Here is a 17,131-nt window from a genome sequence, read left to right on the forward strand (position 1 = left end):
GCATGTTTAAAAGCATATCTGTCCTTTCTTCTATTCACAACACTATGCTAATTGAACATGTTTTGAGAACATTTAGTGCAAATAACGTGTTCACTATCAAATTAATTTTTTGGTAATAGTTAAACGTGCAGTACGAAATTTGTGAAGTTTTTTCGACTCCATATTTGCAACCACGGATGATTACATTTTAATTTTGAAACCAAAACACACTGGTACCAAGTGAATCGCTTTTACTCATAAGTTATATACTTATATTGAGAGTTATTTGTGATAATCTGTGAAGATTGAAGAATCACACATTCTTATTCTTAATGGTACCTAATAAAGTCAAGAATAACCACATCTGACCAAAGCACTTTTGTATTTCAATACCCATCTACGATTCTGCCTCACCATCTTGCTGCTCCTCATCAGACTAATTACAGAGTAGGAGAGAAGAATTTCTTTATAATTTCACTTGTCATTTAACAGGAGATTACATTTATGCTTGGACTAAAGTTTCACCACTAAAAGTGTCATTAGTGAGCAGTGACATGTGCCATTTACGTCAGCAAAATGTGTGTGAGAAGTGGGATGTGAATAAAAGTTTTTTAATCTACCCTCAGTTATTGTGGAAAAATATGACTAAGTCAAGACAAATTGATACAAACAGCTGTGCAAAGTATATGTGACATTGATTCACCTGTTAAACCCTATCCGTACGTCATGTTTTACTATCGTATCCACACGACGTGGGGAACTCTGTGCCACCACTTTCCGAAGAAGAAATTTACTCGTCAATCTGATCAGTACGCTTTGCATATAGTCTGTGAAAATGATTTTTTGAGAAATACTCAAAGTTTCAAAGAGACCCTCGTACTAGAAGTATTCTAAAACGTGAAGAATACAACCCCGGTGGTACAAAAATACCCAAGGGTGAACGGATAAGGTTTAGAAATATTTGAGAATAAGTTGCACCACAAATGTTTTACTGCACTGTAGTATGTGGAACACCAATGATGGAAGCTTGAGGACTCTTTGTCTCCATCATTGCAGTCACCAGCAGACATCAAATGTACCAGCATCTAATTCGAGAAGTCTGAGGCTCACGCTTTCAAAAACTGGTTTATTAATTAACACAATAGATCTGAGCACCGGCCTGCCCGAGCATGACCTTATTCTTCTTGACACCAAAAGCAAACCTCAATGTGCAGTGGTATTGTTCCTGCAGTAAACAGAAAGGGGCATAGATATCCAGATCCTCTACACTCAGGAGATGTGGGCTGAAAAGGATTAAATAATAAATGTGTGATGTGTGCTACCAGTTTGAGCACTTGTGATGTCAAGGGCTAGAGATGCAGTGACAGGAGCGATGAAGTAGTTCCTTTGGGGGAAGAGGGAGTGGAGGTGAGGGGGGATGTAGCATCTCCTTATTATTGTTAAATGTTTGCTCTTACCCTTGTTTCAGTTTACCTAAAATTTAGGTCCGTTGTCTGACTCAATAAGCACATAACCTCATTTAATTTTGATAAAAACCTGTATCATAGCTTTCTAATGTTTGTCACCAAAAAAGTATTGGGAGTGCTTATTTAGGCCACATATGGCCTAAATAAGGTAAGGGAGGGGGGTTTAGCTTATTTGGGCCTCAGTGTGGCCTAAATAAGGTAAGGGAGGGGGGTTTAGCTTATTTAGGCCACAGTGTGGCCTAAATAAGGTCACCACAAAAGTATTATGGACAGGTGGTTGAAAATGTTGAAATCTCTTTAGGGGAGATAGTACTACTCTTACATGTACATCAAACCCGCTTAGACAGCCACTTGTCCAAGACAATCACATGTACATAGTACAACCACTTCCCACTTGCCCCCTTGCATTTTCTTTTTATTATAATGACATTGTCCAAGACGTCCTCCAAAGACAACCACTTTTCTCCTCAACAATAAGTGGCCATCTTGGACAATTTCAACTGTTCTTTCATATTCTTCCAATGTGTGTCTACCTTGAAAATCATCACCATCATCATCCAGTGCCAGATCTGCAGCAGACATCGGCGATCATAGTTCTCCTTTCATTCCTTTGCTCCGTAGCTCTTAAAGAGCTACATTACCCTGATTTTCCCCCATTACCCATTTGTTTTGGTTCCCAAGGTAGGTGTTCTGGGCCTGCCCCTTTCTCATTTGCCTTTAATTTTGCCAGTGAGAGCTTGATGTTCAAGACCTTGAAAATAATGTGTACATACGAAGTCCCTGGATGCACATGTTCATGGGGTCTAAAATATTAAGAATTTTTTCTTCATAGTGTTTTCATCTCTGTGCTGGGGAAAACCCAAGATGTGAAATGAAAGGAGAAAACAGTCGAAAGTTACCAATAAACAGGCTTTGGCCTGGGTAGCCACTTTTTTGCTTTTGGAGAGGCTTGGTCTTGAGAATTTTTTTATTACTGTTCTGTGAGTATAGAATTGAGAGTAATGAGAGTCCCTGTTTGTAGGCACTTATTCAAGTGAAGCAGCAAGAAGTCCAGAAAATATTTTGGTAATGAGAACTGATCATTCATACATTGCTCAGTTGTTCTTTAACTCTGAACTAGCAGTAAGTAGAAGATAGCCGTTCGCCTGACTTTAAAGTAGAAAGACCACAGACAGTTTTGTATGTGTTGAAGACGGTGAAAAAGCAGAATATCAGACGCAGGATAATAAATGAAGAACAACACTGTACTGAAGGCAATAATTTCTATTAAATGTACAATATTGCATCTAAGAACAAATTTAAATTTAAGAGAAAAGTTTGTGAACAGTCATGCCAGAAAAGCTATTCAGATTGTTGGTCTTTAATCTCAAACCTCGTAACTACCTTGAAAGAAGGGTGTAGGTACATGGTTTGTGACGAAAAGTTACACTATGTTGAAATCCTTGACAGAAAATGCTAAAAGTAGCCACTGCACATCATAGAGTTGAAGAATATATTACTTCAAATGCGTAATCAAATTTGAATGAAATGTGAAAACATTCAGCATGACAAAGTCTTTTGACTCAGATATTCATATGCTAGACAAATATGCAGGAGTTCACAAGCCCTCTCAGCATGCACATCATGAGAAACTTGAAAGTGCCTCCCAAGGCGCCTAATAAAACAAAGAAAAATCTGTCTTTACAAGAAAATAATCCAAAACAGCTTGGTTTTAACTTATGTCATTTGCAAACTTTTCCCCAAGGATATTGCTATACATAAAATTGATATAACATATATATATATATATTTCTAAGTATATAACATATATATATATATATATATATATATATATATATATATAAAATATGCTTGTGATTGTGAGAAGTGCTATTTATATTTCCCAGAATCATGTGCAGTCAAAATTAGCTTTGACTGCTCTAGTACCCTTGGGATAATCCTGCAACATTCACTCCTGGCATGACCATAACTTATATGTTGATTGCATAATGAAACAAGTTTGTACAAGAGTTGCCAGAAGTTATACCTCTGTGATCTTTTTCTGAAATCTGGGAACCGGCATATCCAGACTGAAACTGTCACTAACTGTCACATTGTCTACATTGACGTCATCAAACATTTCCATGTCCACATCGCTGATGGGGTCTGGGACAAAAAAGTCCTCGTCACTGGTCATGCCAGGTCTGTAGTTGTCGTATTCTGACTCATACGCAGCAGAGCCGGAGTCGGCGTTGACATGAGGGTCAGAGCGGGACATTTCGCTGCTGCTGGCTAGTGAGGACAAGCTGGTGTGCTCCGCTCGAGATGCCGCACTCTGGGCTCCAAAAATGAGGGGCATCAGGTAAGCGTGTCGAGTACCTGGGCTGCCACAAGCGGAAGATACGGGTGATGATGTCATGTTGTCATCGCGATCACTCGGAATGTAGTCCAGACTGCGACAGTGGCGGGGTGGGATGCCATGAGCCTGACGTCGTTTGATTTGAAACGGGTTGATTGACAACCGTTGAGAAGATGGCTTTGTGTTGGATCGAGGGGATGGTGCCATTACTTTGTTGTCATTGCCATCTGTGATGCGTGAACGTCGAGCACGAGCTTTGCTCTCTGGAGAGCGTGGTGGGATATCATCAACTCCATCAGATGGGCCTAGCTGACCTCGCAAACGCTCGAAATAATCTAAAGTTGGATCTGTCTCATCTGTCAGCTCCTGAAGCAGCTGTGTCAGAGAGGGTGAAGCTTCAGGTATTGGGAATTTGGGAGTTGGTGGACAGCGTGGTATACTGTTGATTGTATCGCTCGAGCGAGATTTAAATCTGTCCAGCGTGCTGTAAGGAGAGGTGAACACATAGCTCAGCACATTTTGCTTTCCTTCTTGGAATGGGAGCTGACGAATCAATGCATTCTTTGAAGGTTTCAGTTCAATGGGATTGAGGAACACAATGGAAGAATGGTCACTGTATGGCCGTGATGAGACTGAATCTTTTTCATCATCAGACACAAAGTTCATGTTAAAAGCTTCCTTTCTCTGTCTGGGAGGAGAAAGATATGGAGGCTTGTGAAGAGGCACAGAAGGGTACGATTTTCTAAATTCTCTGTGGTTGTGATGTTGATGGCCATTGTCTCCAGAAAAATTGTTCAGGCCATTCCTCATAAAGTTAGCTGGCTTTAAGTCTGAATCTATAGAGCTTACCACAGCTCGACGGTCAACATTTCCTTTCTCTGCCGATGGTAATCTTCTTGCCCCATCCCCTGCCACGGGAAGTAAGGACATGTTCTTACCATCAATGCTGGCTACTAAACCCATGGTTGGGGTCACAGTGGATGCTGAGGATGTGCTATTGCTCTCTTTGGAGCCTGATGACGATGACCTCCGAATGTCAACCAGCACCTTTGAATTCTGCTTCGATTGATCCCGTTGCTGTGACCTCTCTGATACATCATCTCTAATAATGACTGTCTTGTCAGAGGATGCGTTACTTCTTTGGGATGGTGTTGCTGAGTGGCACCTGTCTATTGGCTCTCTGTAAGTCCCTGTCACAAACTTATCTTCACTGTTTGTTGGTGAGTTCCCACAGGATGGGGGAGCAGGAGGAGGGGGTGGAGGTCGGCTGATGCAGTCTGATAACGAATCATAAATATTTTCTTCCATTGCATTATATCGCCTGTCACCCTGTGGTATGGTTTTCGCATGCTGGTATTCATTCCCAGGACTTGTTGAATCTACTGAGTTGAAGAATACAGGATCTTCCAATACTTCATCTTCTGACACTTTTTTCAGTTGTGATTTCAGAGGTGGTGATATACAGCGATAAACAGGAGACTGGCTTTGCCTGGAGAAATGTGAGCTGTATGACCCAGGGGTAGGTGGGGGTTTGCAGATTGGCTCAGAGTGCGTTTTCCTCAGTGGCTGCACAGAGGCCATATGGCTGCGGGTTGTCGTGGGGCTAGCCATCGTCTTCACAGCTCGGGCACCCTCCGACACGGTGGACTTTGGGCTTGTTGGACTTACTGGACTTGTACCCACAGGGTGTGACTTCAAACTGTCAAACATTGCGTTTTGCACCTGGATAGATGCTGGCCGGGGCTGTTGCATTTTGGCATTGAAGAAATGCACAGCTGGCAGCTCAGGGCTGTTGCTACGGTGACCCTCTCCATTTGCACCATGACCTGTAGATGACCCACTCAGCTTTCTTAAAGGATTTCTATGCATGCTGGGACTGTCCAGAGAATTTTGCCGTCGCTTGTTTAGGCTGCCTGTGGGGGTTGGGGTATTGGCTCCTTTCTGCTGGCGCTCCAAGGTGGAAGCCTGATGACGTCGATCCATGCTGGAGCTGTGAGGTTGATGGTCTGTGATAGATGAACACTCTGAGGCTCTCTTACTTGATGGGTCGGGTGTGACAGCTGCAGCGCTGGGTGCAGTCAAGGGTAAACTCTCAGCAGACCTGGAACAAAATTTTTTAAGTATCTTGTTATATAAACTATAAATAGAATTTGGGGTGGAACAAAATCAAAAAGTATTTGAAAGAAAGAACAATAGACCTGGTACAAATTTCAAAAGAATGGATACGATAGAAATAATTTACAACAGTTCTATTAAAGGGACAATGTATGTAGTAATGATAAGATGCAATGAACCACCCTGGCTGTGCCTTCAAATGATCTTTTTAGGTCAAAGAATAGCAGAATTTTCAATGATATACAGCGTGCTGAAGCTCTTGATATCTGAGCTCTGTTAGTTATTTATTTTTATAGGCCTATACTTTACGAAAGTACAGACAGACTAGCAAAAAGAAAAAAAAAGTTCTGAGGTTATTTCTCAATGTAGTGCTGATATTTCTACCTGCGTGTTGAAGATGATCCATTCACCATTGGGCTTTCAGGTGGGGTTGGTGGCGGAAAGATGCAGCTTGGGTCTCGTGGTCTCCGACGTTCCCTCAAAAAGTAGGTTATCATGTCACCTTTTCCTTTCACAGGCACCTTTCCTCTGCATTCAAAAGTGAACACACTTTTCAAGACTGCATACACTTCCTCTGTCACCTGAAATATTTTTATGACAACATATAAATTAGAAAATCATGGAAATGCACCTGCGCTTTTCTCATTCACAAAGATAATATATAACCTCATGCAAGTTTATAGAGGTCAAAATATCACAAAGGCCCCCCACACTGAGGCTTGCGTGAAGCATAAATAACCTTCAGGGTTGCAAGTTTCAACTTGAAAGACATTATGTGTGACATAACTGTAGCATGCAAGTAAACAAAAAAAGAAGACTGAAAAAAGGGAATTACCATGCTTAATCAAAGCAGCAAGTCTTTTGATGGAAATAGTGTTTAGCCTGTACTAAGTAGTGCTTACATGAAGGTAACACTTCATCGACCTGTGCTCTCCTCTTAGAAATAATTAATTATACAGCAATATCATTGATAATATATTTTGTACGTATGTGAAGCTTGTAAGCTTTACATAACAGTAGATCAAGGGGGTCAAGGCTATTGTCAATGGGAATAAAAGTTAACATAAGTGCAGAGATTTAGTTAATTAGTTAACATAATGAGAAGCACATCAACACAATAGTGATTGACTGAGGAGGAAAACAAAGATAGACAGAAAGATAAACAACGGGGGAGGGGGGGATAAAAAAAAGTGGGACCCGGCAGTGGTGCCCTCTAACCACTCACTATAATAAGATCAGACACTGATCGTTCAGGGAGTTGTATTTACCTGTATCTTGCTGGAGACTCCAGTGCTCTCCATACGGCTTGCCACATTCACAGTGTTGCCCCAGATGTCGTACTGAGGCTTCCTTGCCCCGATCACACCAGCCACCACAGGACCCACATTGATGCCTGTAGCATACCAAGTTTATCATGGAGGGAAGTACACAAGTGGGTCATCTTTGATACCAATACCAAGGGCTAAAACGGAGGTTGCATGCCATTATTTGTCTACCATGAGGCTAACATAAAAGAAAGTTTTAAAGAGATGAAATTCAATGGTTCTTTGCTGATATTACAACAAAACTGAGCAACTAATGAATTCTACTTTTAATATTAGAGTTGTAAAAAATATGAAAATATTGTTTATACGTGAGGCAGCGTGGTGAAATCAAGCGCTTGTCAAAATACAGAAATCGGAGAAACAGGCACTTTTCTGCCAGTTTGGAAATTCTCATCGAATTTTTATTTTTTTGGCTAAACCTCTTTTATGTCCATATACTTTATACACTTTTCCACGTGAATTTTACTGAAAAACATTGACTAAAGGTACAAATTATGTCATTTTTCTGTTTTCAAGGACTCTTTAGCTATTGGAGTTACCAAATTTTGGCGGCCACTTTCTCGTTAATTTCACAACTGAAACCAGGCGCTCTCACTTCCTTCATTCGCAAGTATCTGGAGTCCTTTTCAAGATTGGTGGATATTTATTTCATTGGAAGCAAGGCAAATAAATCAGCTTTCAGATGATGCAAATAACTCCATATGCTAAAAATTGATGAGCGCCTGATGCCTCCGCGTCATGACACATATTATATCGTTCAAAGAAAGCAGAGAGTGAGAGAATCTTGAAAAGATAAACTTACCAACACGAAGCTCAAAGTTGTTGTAGGAATTCTCATTGATATTTTTTAGCTTCTCTTTCATGGACATGACAAAGTCAACCAGCATGGTCAAGTAGAAGGTGATTGAGTCTTCTCTTCCCTGGAAACAATCACAAATGACATATCAAAAACATTCAAAGTTATAGATCTATGTGAATATTCCTTCTGGTTATAACTATTGTTTAAAAAAATTAGTTCAGTTTTGAAAAGTACTAAACTCTAAAACTTTTTTTTTTAAAGTGCTTTGTCAGCAATAACCTTGGTTCACAGTAGCAGAAGAAATGCAAATTTATCTAAAAGGAAGACAAGCTGCATGAAAGGCCTGATATTGATAATCAACCGGGTGCAAATAACAATAATAGTAAAAGCATACATAAAGTGGCTGTCTATCACATTTATTTTCTTCCCCCTTCCTTCCTATCTCTTCCTTCCTCTCTCTTGTTCTGACGGATGTGTATCTATTTGAACCATACCGATCCGAGTCTCTCTATTATGAGTATAAAACCAAATTAAAGTCTGAAATCACAGGCACCAAGAAATGACCAAACACAAAACACAAGAGTTCGTGTAGTGTAAATATATCGGTCAAAAATATTTGTCTGGGAAAACTTTTAATATCAATCTTGAAACACTCAGATAGTTTCCGTGAAAAACAGCTCATTTTGATTCTTGCTAAGCTGAGAGTGTCAAAAGTATACTGAGCATTCAATGAGGCTGCATGCATCATAACACAAAAAGGGCAAAGCAAGCCCATTAACAATAAACTACTTTTTAGAAAAGGGCTGTGGCTGTTAGAGTTAGAGTATACGATTTTTTCATCCAAAGAAAATAGAATAGCCTTTACGATGATGTCCTTTTGTGGAGTCTACACTGATATTTGTCATTTTGAAATACAAAAAGAATAAAAAAGAACTTTACTAGCAACATACTTTGGGCAGAAGCAAAAGGCACATACAATTTCCGAAGTTTTAGACTTATTGCTCAGTATAATGTAGAAGTTGATGCAACTGTGGGGTTTTCAAGATTGAGTTTTTTAGTAAACATACTGACCTTGACTAGATGTGTAGGTTTGAGCCCTGTTGCTGCCATGTAGCAGCTCCCGATTGTCTTGATTTTCTCCACACCATAGAAGTATGGGATGTCTAGGAGCTGCATCCATCACGAGAAAAGCAAATTATCAGGGCAGGAAAAAGGACACGACATAGAATAACATTAGAGATAATGTTACCAATGCATCAATGCAAAAATCTGAAAAATCTCTTCATAAAAGTACTCTACTGTAAGCTTTCACGACAAGATTTTTGATTTAATGGACAATGCCAAAAAAAAAGGCTGATTGAAATTGCCAATGTCTCCATTTGTTTCAGTCATTTGAGTAAAGCTGAGCAGGTGGTTGAGGCATTCACTGATCACTTCCTTCTCTTTAATTTCATTCTTTAGTTATATGTTTCCTCCCCGTAAGGTACTGTATATCTGTCATTATGTCAACATATTTCTCCATTAAGAAATTTCATAATTAACCCGTAAAGCATCCAAACCTTCTTTAACTGCTTTAATTAGAATATTTCAAATAGTTGGGTTTTTTTGGTCAGAGAATTAAAAACTTCCAAATTACACAGAAAATATACATGTATCAAAAATATATGATCTTACCTCATCAAAATCTGCAATAATCTCATTCAAAACTCTCAAGCATTCTACGCCTTGATTGTTTGCTGCAAGCTCTACATAGAAGTCAGAGAAGTTGGGAATGGAAGCAAAGAACACGGCCACCTTATTGTACTGCTGGCTGTACAGCTCCTGAACATGCAAAAAGTTGTGAAAAAAATGTTAGATGATTTATTACAAAACCTCCCCAAAAACACACTGGGTTCTTACTAATGAATTTGTTAGAAACAAGGAAGATACTGTTGGTAAACCATTATTAAACCAAAATGTTTCAGGCAATATACTTGTACATATGGAAGATTTCATTGCTTGATTCTCTGTCACTTTCTTTAATTTAGTTTATTTTATGCATTGACAGTATATTTCCTTTTTCCCTCATTAATTATTCCTATTTGTAATGAAATCAAGAAATTAAAATTTCTTTTTTATATCTCTTTTTCTTTTACACAAAAGCAGTTAATTCTTAAAACTAAGTAGTCTCACTAGATTTAGATAGTCTTCAACTTAAGATGGAGTATGTCTTACCATATGACTATTGGTCTGCAAATGTAGAAAATGGTTGGCCACATGCTCTGGTAGGAGATTGCACAGGATTCTAGAGTTCTGCCTCTGTAATTCCTGCATTCCTGCCTTTTCCTCCGCTGCCTATAGAGAAAAGGGGAAAGACTACAGAAATTATACAAATGCAAAATTTGAGTAAGGCACCCTACAAGGCCTTTGGCATGGCCCTTTTCATAGCAATATACCATGACAAACAAATTAAAAATTTTGTATTTGATCAGCTTTTAAAATTTCTTCAAAGCTCAATGGCCTTAAACAATGTGTATCAAATCCATGTTCCAGTGATAAACATCTTACGATTTTTGAAAAATGGGGACATAGAGTTATATAAATCCCTGCAAAGGATATAAACTGTATAAATGACAGAGAGGGATGAATCCTTTACAAAGCATACTGAATTACGGTACTTTCTTTTTCCTAAAAATAAAAAAAAGAAATACATTGCATCTGCTGAAAAATACAGCGTACCAAAATCATGTCCCTGGATCAGGCATATCTGTATCATATTTCCTTTGGAATATCACTCATAAAATGATAGATAACAGCAACACTATGTCATACATAGTCTAAGGATATAAACATAATATGTAAGCTTGTTTGAGGTAAGAAGCGTAGGAAGATAACATGAGTACAATTTCACATTCCAATAGACAGCTGCTACACGCCGAACAAGTTATGGACTATTTCTTTTTTTCTAGAGAGTCAGCTTTAGGTTAACGTTCATTAGGCAAAGAAAAGAAGGGCTTCCCTCTCCCCCCTCTCTTTCTCTCTTCTCTCTTTTTTCTTTCTCTCTCTCTCTCTCTCTCTCTCTCTCTCTCTCTCTCTCTCTCTCTCTCTCTCTCTCTCTCTCTCTCTCTCTCTCTCTCTCTCTCTCTCTCTCTCTCTCTCTCTCTCTCACCAATACACAAACACATACACAAACATATTCACAAATATGACTGACAAATATGACTGACACAGAGAGAGAGAGAGAGAGAGAGGGGGGAGAGAGAGAGAGAGAGAGCAAGAGACAGACAGACAGACAGACAGACAGACAGACAGACAGACAGACAGACAGACAGACAGACAGACAGACAGACAAACAGACAGACAGACAGACAGACAGACAGACAGACAGACGGGTTGTTCCTGACAATGTACCTGATCAAACAGTATTGAACAAGAAAAAAAAAAATAATATGTGTTGTTCATGCAAGCTAAGTTTCTTGAGTTATCTACTGTAGTGTCAGTTTGCATGCATCATGAACAGTTACCTTGATAAACAAAAAAAATAGTAGAATAATAAGATAAACGGGAAAAGAAAAGTCAGGTATGCCATGTGACCTCAAATAAAATGATGATGCAAAATGTGTTAGATATTGCAATGCAAAGAATTTGAATGTGAAAGAACATTCTTAAGAATTAAAAATTTTAATTCAAGGCAGATATTAAAGTTAAAGATAGAAGAATAAATATCTTTCAGGTGGCTTTAGTGCGCATACAAAATTTGAATAAAAGCATTATGATTTAACATTCTGTGTATATAATATATATATGTAGGTGTATATGTCGGATGAGTGTTTGTGTGCATTTGTGTGTGTGCTTATGTACAAGTTGGCCACTCTGTGTCACAAATGCTTGAATGATGATGCACCATCATATTTATCAAATCTGTTGAGACTGTACATTCCAACTCACAGTTAAAGGTCATTAGCTGACAAAAAGAAATTTCTTTTACTATCTACGAAACTTAAAATAATGGGTGAAATGGCATTTGAATATCAAGGCCCCAAGATCTGGAAAGCTTTGCCAAGTAGTATAAGAGAGATCAAATCCTGTGACTCATTCAAATTTCAGCTGATGTCTTTCCTGATTTTAAATTTAAATTGATAAGATGAATATTTAGGGAGATTTTTTTTTGGTCAGAACTCAACGTTTTATGTTACTGTTGTATTGTATTGTAAAGCACTTGGGGCCTGTGTACATTAACCCGGGTTGAGGGATATGTAGATCTAAATGTCATTTATTATTATTATCATTATTTGGGCGCGTCTTTGAGTGCGTGTGTGTGTGTGTGTGTGTGCGTGTGTGTGTGTGTGTGTGTGTGTGTGTGTGTGTGTGTGTGTGTGTATATATGTGTGGGTGTGTGAGGGAGAGAGAGAGAGAGAGAGAGAGTGAGAGACAGAGAGACAGAGTTATAGAGAGAGAGAGAGAGAGACAGAGTTAGAGAGAGAGAGAGAGAGAGAGAGAGAGAGAGAGAGAGAGAGAGAGAGAGAGTAAGATGAACACAATTAGACATGTATGATAAATGAATATAGCTGTTAGAGGAACAGAAATGAAAGACGAATAAGGTGAATAGCGAGAACAAATTGTGCATCTTGAAATATTCCTTTCATCCTAACATACAATTGTAAATTTATTAACCTACATAACAAAGTGTAACTTGTTCATTCAGCCCCCCCACATTTTTATGAAACTCCTTCAACTACAGGACAATAGTTGTAATTTAGTACCGTGGTATCTACATTCCATAACATTCATTGTGACCCTTTTATCAACGGGCTTGAAATCTGACCACTTGTACACCATGAATTAAAGAAAATCAACGCCAGTATTTTGTTTATGCTGAAATATATTTTATGGAAATTTCACGCTCACAAATTCGTTATAAACTGCTTCTGGAGAATGTGTTTACAGAGTCAGCATTTTCCTTACTCTTTCAAAGACCTTTACAAACACAATGCTGAAATGCTATCCCCCCCTTCCTTTCCCCTTTCCTCTTCCATGCTTTAACATCTAAAAAAGGGGTACAAGGGTCAGTCCCAATAATTAAGGGCAGTATCTTAGTGGGTAACATTGACTAACAAACTACTATGCAATAATCAAATATCGTTTTAAAGGACATGGATCTATTTTATTCATATGCACTCTGAATCAGGATTCATAGCAATTAATGGCAATATAAACTACACGTAAATGTACTTTTTAGGGGTGTTCTCGTTTGTTAAACCTAATTCATACGTCCATGCAAACAGTTGCATAGGGTTAGAAAACTTTTCTCTGGTGTCCAAAGATTCTTTCACTAGATGGTTTGGGGCCAAGAACCCACATGATCATGTATCTAAAAGAAAATCAATATTTTATATTGACTGAAATCAACCAAAAATATAACATAAAAAGAGGAATGTTAAAAACTTTCAGGACCGAAGACCTTTTTATGTCAAAATGCAATTAGTATAAATATAATAAAAATGCTTATATGACCAACAGTATGACTTACCAGAATAAACTGAAAAGGATATATCACATCAGAGATACAGATATAAATGTTGGTTGTACAAGATAACATGATGATGCATATATTATATTTCTAACTGTACTACATTTGTCAACAGAATGATCTTTTATCTTAACTGATTCAAACCGCAGTGCCGTTCACAGCGGCTGACAGTCTCAAGTGTTTTGATGCAGAGCCACTCAGGGAGGCTCTTACCTATTGCTCCCTTTTTTCACATCATTTTCCTCTCTTCTTTTTTCTTTCTTTACCACTTACATTTCAACCCTTTTTTTGGTAATTGAAGAATATCTTTTATTCTGAACTTTTCTAAATGCCACACATAGTGTTGATCAAATTTAGATATTTTTTTATTAACTTTTTGTGAGACTACTCGCGAGGTTACAAAGCAGTCACAAATCATTAGCGTCCGGAGTCAGCATTATATGCCGGCTGTATCAGTTAAAAACGTTTCATCATAGATACTGGTAGAATGATCTTCATGGTGATATGATTGCATAATGTGGAAATAAACTGTGAAACAACTAATGGTCCATCAGCCTTTTATGTATTATTATTTAAGGACTCCAAAAAATGCAACATAATTGTTGACAACATTTCAAACAACTGTTAATCAAAATGTGTCACAGCGTGGTGGAATCAGGCTCTCGTCAATTTTTGGGATATAGAGTTATAACTATCATTTTAAAGCTTGTTTATCTGTCTTGCATTTGTCAAAAAAACCCCAACAAACCCATCTATCGTGAATAGAAGTCGACATAGTCGCAAATGAAGGAGATGAAGTCACCGGGTGTGAGAGGTAAAATTAGAGAAAAAATGGCTGTCAAAGTTTGGTGACTTCCAAAGCTTAGAGTGTCCGTGGAAACCAGAAATTAAAATATTCTATGCCTTCAAAAAACGATTTTGGTAACATTGACACAGAAATCTGCTTTTAAAAGGACATAAAAAATGTTGAGCCAAAAAGGGAAAATTCAATAAAAATTGCCCACAGCCCAGAAAAACGCCAGTTTCTTGGATTTCAATGTTTTGAGGAGTGCTTGGTTTTACCACACTGCTTTACAAATTACTCCTCTTTTCAAGAGGAGATTTTGACCAGAAGGACAAAGTTTTCCAGTTCTTTTAAGATTTTCGGCTTAATACAACTGAACAGATGGCTGGTGATAATATTCAAGTTTTTGGACAAACAAATTTCCTCTGTAAAATCTATTAAATTTAAAATATTTTCAGTGCCATTTAATACAATTTCACAAACCTGAGACTTCCATAAAAAGTCCAGTCTCAGCGTCCACTCCTGCTCCCTGTTCTGTAGCGTAAACCCAAGGAGGAAAATAATGAAAGCCAGGATGCCGAGCACATGGGTGGGAACCAGAGCACTGGGAATAGAAATGTCACAGCTTATGTGAGAAACTGAAATGAAATATTTTTTCCTTCTAAAAATTATGATCAAGTGATATAAAAACATACTCATACAAAGAAGACAGGCATTCCATCTTCTATTTCTCTCTTGTATACCACTGTTGTTGTACACTCACTATCTGCAAATTTTGTAGTCCTTTGTTTATTAAGTTCTCAGTTACGTAAATCATTATATCTATATGCATTGTATTAAAGGTGCACAATGGAAAGTTTCAGCTGTTAGAGAACAGAAATATTTGCCTCCTTACCGCAAGATATCATCGAAATTGTAAAATAAAGTTTTGTGTGTCAGTTCCATGACAACAATATGTCCAGCAGCTATGATGACCATGAACACAATCTTGAGAAGTGGGTTGATCTTGATGAAGAGTGAAAGCAGGAAAAAACAGAGGATTCCGCTGACAATGATGTAACTGGGGTCACTGCAGGTCAAGTGCTCATCTTTGTTCATCAGGCTCAAGGTTTCCAGAAATGTAATGCCATGACCTCCACTGCAGCAGAGCTGAGGGAGAAAATACATAATATGAAGGAAAAAAAGTTTACATTTATAGCAACTTAAATGCTGCTTAAAAATTACTTTTTTTGTGTTAACAATGAACTTAAAGATCTTAATTATGATTGTATTTTGATTGACTACCAGCACTCTTGTATGATACAAACTTTCAATTTGTCATAATTACAAGTGCCACCAATACAAAACTTTTAACTTAGGCCTATGGATAATAAAGTTACATGTTAATGTCAACCTTAATGGTCTACCCTTTTCATCAGGAAAATCTGTTTCAGTTATGACTGATAAGCTTATAAGAACAGTGTGTGACATATTTGATATTACAGTATTTAGTGGTCATAAAGCAAAGCTGATTTCAATAAATCAAATTGATAGGTCCTTTCAAAAAAGAATTTCAGACTGCAGTACCATTTATATATCAGACAATGGAGACCCATGAAAGAATTTAGAGAAAGGAACAATTTTAACAAAACATTTGAACTTTCATGTCAAATATTTTTATTTATAAGTACATGAGGAAAAAAAAAACCCTCCACCATTATTAGATCAACTACATTAGACCAAGAAACCAGCAAAGTCAGAAATAATAGAGATTAAAAAACGGTCACCTTCTCTCTAGATGCCAAACACAGTTACTCCATTTTAAACAAAAATTTGACTGTTTTCAAGTTCACAAAATCTCATCATCATGTGCTTTCAATTAAATGCAAAATGATGAATATAACAAGCTATTATAAACAGTACGTGACAAATGAAACTTGAAGATAAATAAAACAAAAATATGAGAAGGATATAAATACTCACAACATTGATCTGCACCATGAGATAAGGTATCAGCACAGTTGTAGTGGCAATGAACACTCGTAGTTTCGATGACTTACGAATGTCAAAATTTGTGCACTGCAGATAATGAAATATCATAATGAATTTGTCATCCTGGAAGTTATTCTGCTTCCCAATCATATTCTGACTCATTGAAAAATTTCTCAAATACAGTACGATATTTAATCTATTCTCCCAACTCTCCTTTCACTACCTCCTTGCCTCGCCCCCCTCCCCCCCTCCCACCCCCCATGTGTCACTGATTGACCAATAGACTGCAAAAAAAAAGTTACAGACACTTTGACGAATAAAACTATTCTTGCTATTATGATTTCATTACCATGTATCTCTCAACCTCAACAGAAAAAGGACTGCAACAACAACAGCACAAAAAAGCCTTTGCCTATATGGAGGAAAGTGTTTGTGCGTGTACCAGGGTGAGAAAGGCAATGATTGACTGATTGATTTTGAGTAAAGGGAAACAATCATAACAGCCTTATTTAATTTTTAAAGAATGAAGTAAAAAGGAGTTGCTTACCTTCAGCTTGATACTGAGTATAAAGATGAGTACAATGGAGGGCCAAGCAAAGCCCAGGATGAACATCATGAGGAGTAGGAGCGTCCTGGGCAGGATGATCACCTGCAGGCCGGCGATCAGCACCAGCATGACCAGAGTACACAGGAGGCTGCTGCTGAACGTGAAGTCTTCAGTGTCTTGGTACTGGGCAGGAAGAGAATACAGTTGTCAGCAGTGGTCAACGTTTATCTTTAATAAAAAGCTGTCTTGTTTTTGGACAATTTTATTACATTTTAACCTAGGGGGAAAAGGAGGCGGG

The 17,131-nt window shown here is 38.0% G+C and overlaps 1 protein-coding gene across 1 annotated transcript in view; it reads right to left on the reverse strand.

The window, feature by feature from the left end:
* Nucleotides 1-2,715: 2,715 nt before the first annotated feature.
* aplA (adenylate cyclase) overlaps nt 2,716-17,131 on the reverse strand; it is a gene marked incomplete in the record, with an annotated part of 190,850 nt that continues 176,434 nt past the window's right edge. The window contains 12 exon segments of the mRNA NM_001204606.1: nt 2,716-3,257; nt 3,288-5,884; nt 6,283-6,479; nt 7,167-7,291; nt 8,026-8,143; nt 9,094-9,192; nt 9,697-9,843; nt 10,237-10,356; nt 14,799-14,919; nt 15,211-15,464; nt 16,278-16,373; nt 16,834-17,016. Coding sequence (NP_001191535.1) covers nt 3,466-5,884; nt 6,283-6,479; nt 7,167-7,291; nt 8,026-8,143; nt 9,094-9,192; nt 9,697-9,843; nt 10,237-10,356; nt 14,799-14,919; nt 15,211-15,464; nt 16,278-16,373; nt 16,834-17,016 — 3,879 coding nt within the window.

Source organism: Aplysia californica, unplaced genomic scaffold (genome assembly GCF_000002075.1).
Source record: "Aplysia californica isolate F4 #8 unplaced genomic scaffold, AplCal3.0 scaffold00009, whole genome shotgun sequence".
NCBI classification, from domain to species: domain Eukaryota; kingdom Metazoa; phylum Mollusca; class Gastropoda; order Aplysiida; family Aplysiidae; genus Aplysia; species Aplysia californica.